This window comes from Rhinoraja longicauda, chromosome 6, assembly GCF_053455715.1.
Source record: "Rhinoraja longicauda isolate Sanriku21f chromosome 6, sRhiLon1.1, whole genome shotgun sequence".
NCBI lineage: Eukaryota > Metazoa > Chordata > Chondrichthyes > Rajiformes > Arhynchobatidae > Rhinoraja > Rhinoraja longicauda.
This window is the reverse complement of record NC_135958.1, coordinates 37,267,717-37,276,097: the sequence shown is the minus strand read 5'-3', so window position 1 is coordinate 37,276,097 and position 8,381 is coordinate 37,267,717. Positions and strand designations below refer to the sequence as shown.

At 49.1% G+C, this 8,381-nt stretch overlaps 1 protein-coding gene across 2 annotated transcripts in view; it reads right to left on the bottom strand.

The window, feature by feature from the left end:
* Positions 1-222: 222 nt before the first annotated feature.
* cyb5b (cytochrome b5 type B) overlaps positions 223-8,381 on the bottom strand; it is a 33,679-nt gene continuing 25,520 nt past the window's right edge. For both annotated transcript variants that reach the window (XM_078400793.1, XM_078400794.1), the window contains exons 4-5: positions 4,320-4,354; positions 223-2,785 (exon numbers count right to left, since the gene is read on the bottom strand). In XM_078400793.1, the coding sequence (XP_078256919.1) occupies positions 2,692-2,785; positions 4,320-4,354 (129 nt within the window). In that variant the 3' untranslated portion in view covers positions 223-2,691. The remainder of the gene's footprint in view (positions 2,786-4,319; positions 4,355-8,381) is intronic.

Here is an 8,381-nt window from a genome sequence, read left to right as displayed (position 1 = left end):
AATTAACTCCCTCAGATGCAGAATTAAAATGCTTCTCTATTCCCAGATTTAATTGCTAGATTGCAAGATTAACTGATCTCAAAAGTGTAGCCGCATAACTGAAGAAACATGATTCAATGGATCACGATTTGAAAGAGAAGTTTAGTTCAGTTTTCGTGAAGTCTAGTGATAATTGCTAGAAGCATGCAGACAAAATATGAAGCCAAAATTGTGGATCGTGGTCATTTCCAGGTGCTTTAGTAGCAAAACATAACACTAAATACAAATAATATTTTAGTTTACAGCATGTGTAACGTTTGCATGAAAATACCACAATGCCAATAGGCAGTTGGGGAAATCTAGGGTTCTGGCTACCAAGCATCATTCGACTGAACAAGAGATGCCAGGAAATTCAAGTACAAAAATTAAAGAATACCACATGGAACAGGTTAAAAATTAAAAAAATCAGAATACCAATACCAGAAGTAAAATTACAATATATCTATACATTAGAAAAATAGGTGATTTATTGAAACACATTTCTCACAGCAATTAGCAGGGTGGATTCCAAGAGGACATTTCTGCTTGTTGGGGTGCCAAGAACTAGGGAGCACAGCTGAGAAGACATTTATCATGAATGGATCATTTCTGATTCTGTACAGAATCATGATTCTTTGAAATTCCAGAGGACTATGGAGGCAGTCATTGAATAAATTTACAGACATCTGAACTATAGGGGAGTCAAGGACTCTGCAGAGAAAGCAGGAAAATGCTGTTGAGACTGAGAATATCAACCAAGCTCCTATCTGTTGCAGTACAAGCTGTTAGCTGGTTGACCCATCATCTGCTTGTTTATGTTTGGGGAAACTGCAAATAACCCGCATACAATGAATCCATATTTAAATCAATCTAGTGACTTGATTCTCACCAATCACTTTACATCGTTTGGAAATGAAATTTATTTTAATAGACAAGTACTTGCTCGTTGGTATAGATATTACTCAACAAAGTGCATTTATGAGACTAAATTCTGAGTCTGGTGTCAGTTATAAAATTATTCTAATAAAGTTTTTTTGATTAGCAAATGTTGTATGCACATACCCAAATACAGCATTCATCAACAAGTACAAGATATAAATTATGTTGCATAATTATATATAGCAAAGACCAAAAACATTATAGCTGGTTATCTTGACATTAAATAAAATTCACAATTCAAGAATACATTGTAGCAGCTATTACAATAAATTAAAGAACAAGTGAAATGCCTTTTAAGATAGCAGTGGAAAGTATTTCTTAGCTCATCAGATGAAGAATTTAATGAAACCGGACTAAATTGCTGTTGCATACACTGCATCATGGTGAAAGCCAAAGATTTGCACTCAGTGCAGAAGTAATCCAATATTTTTGATACATCGTTGAAAATTGATTTAAAAAAAGCTACCCAGTTACAAATATAGTCTGAACATACAAATCAAATCCTGCAGACATAGCAGATAGATACAAATCATGTGCATAGCAACAAATTTTACATAGTGAACATATTTTAATCTTAAATGTGATTAATGAAATCTGACATAACATGCAAAAATAATCATCTACATTAATTAACATCAAATATTTATAAAGTACAAGATTGGTAATCAGGAAGCCAAAATTCCAATGAGTAGAAGGGTCAGGAAACAAAGACCTGATTAGATATTATGAGATGCAACTTAGGAGTTCTTCTTATTCCTTCAGGGAAAGTTAAGGCCCAGCACATCAGAAATAGTAGGCCACATCACTTCCAATTTGGGGTGCAGTGTACCAAACCACATCAAAGACAACCATAATGGTCACTTTATCCTTAGTGCTCAGTGGATAAATGGATCAGCTATCTTTGTAAAATTGCATAATTTAAGACGGAAATGAGCAAGACTACAACTATTATTGAGCTAGGGAGGGAAACCAAAGAAATAGAAACAATCCCATTCCAGTCTACTTGTTGTTGGCAGGTACAGAATAGACACTGTGCATAAAGTCTAAAATCACCCACGTCAGCTTGAAACAATATCCTGTCTTCAGGAATGTTTGTCTGAGTTGGTATATCAGAAATGCTATAAACCAATGAAACTGTACCCATCTTGAATTTATCACCCTCAAGGAGAAATGGGCAAGGAATACTAAGAATTTTAGCTGCATTTCATTTTACATTATCAGCTCCAAAAAAGAGTCTTGTAAAATTAGAAAATTGTAATAACATGCCATATGCCTTTTATATTTTAAAACGCATATAGTGAAGGCCAGTTTAAGGAAAAGTATTTTTGTAAAAGCAAAGAAAAAAATGTAATTTGTGTGAACACAATAATTATTAATATGCATAAAGGTAACATTTACCAGGACTTTACAATCGATAGATATTTGCAGCATCAGTGGTACTGAATTTTTCAATATCTGATGTGCTTCACATTAAAAAATCAGACATAGGACTCAAAAAATGCTTATTATTCAATTTGTTGTGTGCTCTTTATAAAATTCTGACATAACAGACTGCATTTACTTCACTAACAGGTGCACAGAATAGGAAAAAAGGTATACAGGGGTCTTGCATTTAATTTAAATAACATCCAATTCTTGATAAAACCTTCAACACATGGGTGTTACTGGCCTCTTGCTTTCTGGTTCACCACACCTCATCGCACCTTCAGCATAGTTAATTTAAAGTGAAATGCTTCAGGAAGAATTCCTGTTCTCATAAAGGTACAAGCGGTACATGAGTCCTATAACACCAGCTGCAAAAGCAGGAATAAGCCAATTTGTCCACCAACTGAAAAAGAAAGCATACTTTGTTAGTAATCTAATTCAAACATTGTATAATGTAGGCCATATTTTCACTTTTTGCTGATAAAAAATTAAACTCAAGCAGCTATGTACAGAAAACCCAATAAGCAGTACAAAACAATAAGACAATCCTTCACAAAATATTTTTGTGTCTCTGCTACATTATATTATATTTAAATATCATGAAAATGTATGCATTCAATTTCCTATCAACCTAACTTTTATTAGTTGTATTGTAACATGTTAAAGGCTCACTGGGAAAACAATCAATGAATACAATATAGCACTCAAGGATTAATCTAAAGAGACCATCTCTTCCAATTGATGATATTGTCTCATATTAAAGTAGATATGAAGGTTTTTGTTTTGCTATTTATGGCATTTCCATTGATGAAGCTGATGGATTTGAACTTTTCCAAATTATCATTTAAATTGAGCAGGGTGGAGGACAAAGTTGTTAAAGTAAACAGCTGATTAAGCTTTTTGCTGATATGAGCCTTTTGCCTAAATTAATCAAAACAAAGGAATTTATTAGTTCGACCATGAGACAGAGGAGCAGATTGAGGCCATTCAGCCCCAGGTCTACTCCACCATTCAATCATGGCTGATCTATTTTTCCCTCTCAACCCCCTGTCCGTGGGTGCGGGGGGAAGAGAGGGGAAGTTTTGTTGCCTCCATCACAGTGAGGGGGTGTTTGGAGTCACTGTGATGGATGTTTGTGTTGGGGTCGGGTGTCCTGTGTTCTTTTCTTTTTGCTGTATTTTGTGTGACTGCTGAAATTTCGCTCGGTGTTGTGCCGAGTGACAATAAAGTGTTGTTATGTTATGTTATGTTATTCTCCTGCCATCTCATAACCTTTGACGCCCTTCCTAATCAAGAACCTATCAATCTCCGCCTTAAAAATAACCGTTGTCTTTGCCTCCACAGCCCTCCATGGCAATGAATTACACACATTCAGCACACTCTCGCTAAAGAAATTCGTCCTCATCTCCATTCTAATGGTATGTCCTTTTATTCTGAGGCTGTGCCATTATTTCTTAACATTGAAAATGAAAAAGGCTTGAAATATTCATTTAAAATATCCCTTTTTGCCCAGACTGTTTAAATTCCATCTATTTATTTTAATGTTTTCTTCTCAGTTTCCATGTGGCAAATAAAAACCGTTAAAAGTTTCAAATGTTATTGCAGAGGTATCACATAATAGATGGGGTGGGGTGTTTGTTGATAAGTCTACTGGAAGCAAAATTGGTCATTTTCCCCCGGACACTAGAATGCTTTTATGCCATGAAGATTTGAGCACGAGCAGCAAATGGTTTTCTTAATTCCAGATGGAATGCAGTTCATAACAAGTGGTCTTTGTCACACTTGTTAGTTCCGATTCACTCACCACCTTTTTGCAAAGGCATTCCCAACCACTATTCCATTGGGAAATGCCACCTGTACTTGTCAATATAAAAAGCACGAGTTGACTTTTATTAAAATTTTCTGCCATTTTAAACTATTATTTAAGGCTACTGTACCTAGAATGGCTTGAAGATGTCGTTATTAACACATCCTGTGGAGAAAAGGAATATTGTTTAGCATCTTCATGTGAAATCTTCATAAAAAGATTGATAACAATCTTAAAGTATATTATTTAATCTTCTCATTGAGCTGCTCAACTTTATAAAGATTCAATTCTTTAGATTTATCTTCTAAATTCATTAGAGGGGGGCGAGGGTGGGGAGGCGCGGTGTGGGGGAGGAGGGGTGGAGGAGGGGGTGGGGGAGAATGAGCGTGGGGCTGGGGGAGGTGGGGCTGGGGGGAGATTGGGGGGGGAGAGATTGGGGGGGAGAGATTGGGGGGGGAGAGATTGGGGGGGGAGAGATTGGGGGGGGGAGAGATTGGGGGGGGGAGAGATTGGGGGGGGGAGAGATTGGGGGGGGGAGAGATTGGGGGGGGGAGAGATTGGGGGGGGGAGAGATTGGGGGGGGGAGAGATTGGGGGGGGGAGAGATTGGGGGGGGGAGAGATTGGGGGGGGGAGATTGGGGGGGGGGAGATTGGGGAGGGGAGATTGGGGGGGGAGAGATTGGGGGGGGAGAGATTGGGGGGGGAGAGATTGGGGGGGGAGAGATTGGGGGGGGAGAGATTGGGGGGGGAGAGATTGGGGGGGAGAGATTGGGGGGGAGAGATTGGGGGGGAGAGATTGGGGGGGAGAGATTGGGGGGGAGAGATTGGGGGGGAGAGATTGGGGGGGAGAGATTGGGGGGGAGAGATTGGGGGGGGAGAGATTGGGGGGGGAGAGATTGGGGGGGGAGAGATTGGGGGGGAGAGATTGGGGGGGGAGAGATTGGGGGGGGAGAGATTGGGGGGGGAGAGATTGGGGGGGGAGAGATTGGGGGGGGAGAGATTGGGGGGGGAGAGATTGGGGGGGGAGAGATTGGGGGGGGAGAGATTGGGGGGGGAGAGATTGGGGGGGGAGAGATTGGGGGGGGAGAGATTGGGGGGGGAGAGATTGGGGGGGGAGAGATTGGGGGGGAGAGATTGGGGGGGGAGAGATTGGGGGGGGAGAGATTGGGGGGGGAGAGATTGGGGGGGAGAGATTGGGGGGGGAGAGATTGGGGGGGGAGAGATTGGGGGGGGAGAGATTGGGGGGGGAGAGATTGGGGGGGGAGAGATTGGGGGGGGAGAGATTGGGGGGGGGAGAGATTGGGGGGGGAGAGATTGGGGGGGGAGAGATTGGGGGGGAGAGATTGGGGGGGAGAGATTGGGGGGGAGAGATTGGGGGGGGAGAGATTGGGGGGGGAGAGATTGGGGGGGAGAGATTGGGGGGGGAGAGATTGGGGGGGGAGAGATTGGGGGGAGAGATTGGGGGGAGAGATTGGGGGGGAGAGATTGGGGGGGGAGAGATTGGGGGGGAGAGATTGGGGGGGGAGAGATTGGGGGGGGGAGAGATTGGGGGGGGAGAGATTGGGGGGGGAGAGATTGGGGGGGGAGAGATTGGGGGGGGAGAGATTGGGGGGGGAGAGATTGGGGGGGGAGAGATTGGGGGGGGGTGAGATTGGGGGGGGAGAGATTGGGGGGGGAGAGATTGGGGGGGGAGAGATTGGGGGGGGAGAGATTGGGGGGGGAGAGATTGGGGGGGGAGAGATTGGGGGGGGGAGAGATTGGGGGGGGGAGAGATTGGGGGGGGAGTGTTGGGGGGGGAGAGATTGGGGGGGGGAGAGATTGGGGGGGGAGATTGGGGGGGAGAGATTGGGGGGGAGAGATTGGGGGGGAGAGATTGGGGGGGGAGAGATTGGGGGGGGAGAGATTGGGGGGGAGAGATTGGGGGGGAGAGATTGGGGGGGGAGAGATTGGGGGGGGAGAGATTGGGGGGGGGAGATTGGGGGGGGAGAGATTGGGGGGGGAGAGATTGGGGGGGGAGAGATTGGGGGGGGGAGAGATTGGGGGGGGAGAGATTGGGGGGGGAGAGATTGGGGGGGGAGAGATTGGGGGGGGAGTGATTGGGGGGGGAGAGATTGGGGGGGGTGAGATTGGGGGGGGAGAGATTGGGGGGGAGAGATTGGGGGGGGAGAGATTGGGGGGGGAGAGATTGGGGGGGGAGAGATTGGGGGGGGAGAGATTGGGGGGGGAGAGATTGGGGGGGGAGAGATTGGGGGGGGAGAGATTGGGGGGGGAGAGATTGGGGGGGAGAGATTGGGGGGGGAGAGATTGGGGGGGGAGAGATTGGGGGGGGAGAGATTGGGGGGGGAGAGATTGGGGGGGGAGAGATTGGGGGGGGGGGAGTTGGGGGGAGAGATTGGGGGGGGAGAGATTGGGGGGGGAGAGATTGGGGGGGGAGAGATTGGGGGGGGAGAGATTGGGGGGGGAGAGATTGGGGGGGGAGAGATTGGGGGGGGAGATTGGGGGGAGAGATTGGGGGGAGAGATTGGGGGGGGAGAGATTGGGGGGGAGAGATTGGGGGGGAGAGATTGGGGGGGGAGAGATTGGGGGGGAGAGATTGGGGGGGGAGAGATTGGGGGGGGAGAGATTGGGGGGGGAGAGATTGGGGGGGGAGAGATTGGGGGGGGGAGAGATTGGGGGGGGAGAGATTGGGGGGGGGAGAGATTGGGGGGGAGAGATTGGGGGGGGAGAGATTGGGGGGGGAGAGATTGGGGGGGGAGAGATTGGGGGGGAGAGATTGGGGGGGGAGAGATTGGGGGGGGAGAGATTGGGGGGGGAGAGATTGGGGGGGGGAGAGATTGGGGGGGGAGAGATTGGGGGGGAGAGATTGGGGGGGAGAGATTGGGGGGGAGAGATTGGGGGGGGAGAGATTGGGGGGGGAGAGATTGGGGGGGGAGAGATTGGGGGGGGAGAGATTGGGGGGGGAGAGATTGGGGGGGGAGAGATTGGGGGGGGAGAGATTGGGGGGGGAGAGATTGGGGGGGGAGAGATTGGGGGGGGAGAGATTGGGGGGGGAGAGATTGGGGGGGAGAGATTGGGGGGGGAGAGATTGGGGGGGGAGAGATTGGGGGGGAGAGATTGGGGGGTGGGGGGGAGAGATTGGGGGGGGAGAGATTGGGGGGGGAGAGATTGGGGGGGGAGAGTTTGGGGGGGGGAGAGATTGGGGGGGGAGAGATTGGGGGGGGAGAGATTGGGGGGGGAGAGATTGGGGGGGGAGAGATTGGGGGGGGAGAGATTGGGGGGGGAGAGATTGGGGGGGGAGAGATTGGGGGGGGAGAGATTGGGGGGGGAGAGATGGGGGGGGAGAGATTGGGGGGGAGAGATTGGGGGGGAGAGATTGGGGGGGAGAGATTGGGGGGGAGAGATTGGGGGGGAGAGATTGGGGGGGAGAGATTGGGGGGGAGAGATTGGGGGGGAGAGATTGGGGGGGAGAGATTGGGGGGGAGAGATTGGGGGGGAGAGATTGGGGGGGAGAGATTGGGGGGGAGAGATTGGGGGGGAGAGATTGGGGGGGGAGAGATTGGGGGGGAGAGATTGGGGGGGAGAGATTGGGGGGAGAGATTGGGGGGGAGAGATTGGGGGGGGAGAGATTGGGGGGGAGAGATTGGGGGGGAGAGATTGGGGGGGGAGAGATTGGGGGGGAGAGATTGGGGGGAGAGAGATTGGGGGGAGAGAGATTGGGGGGAGAGAGATTGGGGGGAGAGAGATTGGGGGGAGAGAGATTGGGGGGAGAGAGATTGGGGGGAGAGAGATTGGGGGGAGAGAGATTGGGGGGAGAGAGATTGGGGGGAGAGAGATTGGGGGGAGAGAGATTGGGGGGAGAGAGATTGGGGGGAGAGAGATTGGGGGGAGAGAGATTGGGGGGAGAGAGATTGGGGGGAGAGAGATTGGGGGGAGAGAGATTGGGGGGAGAGAGATTGGGGGGAGAGAGATTGGGGGGAGAGAGATTGGGGGGAGAGAGATTGGGGGGAGAGAGATTGGGGGGAGAGAGATTGGGGGAGAGAGATTGGGGGGAGAGAGATTGGGGGGAGAGAGATTGGGGGAGAGAGATTGGGGAGAGAGATTGGGGGAGAGAGATTGGGGGAGAGAGATTGGGGGAGAGAGATTGGGGGAGAGAGATTGGGGAGAGAGATTGGGGGAGAGAGATTGGGGAGAG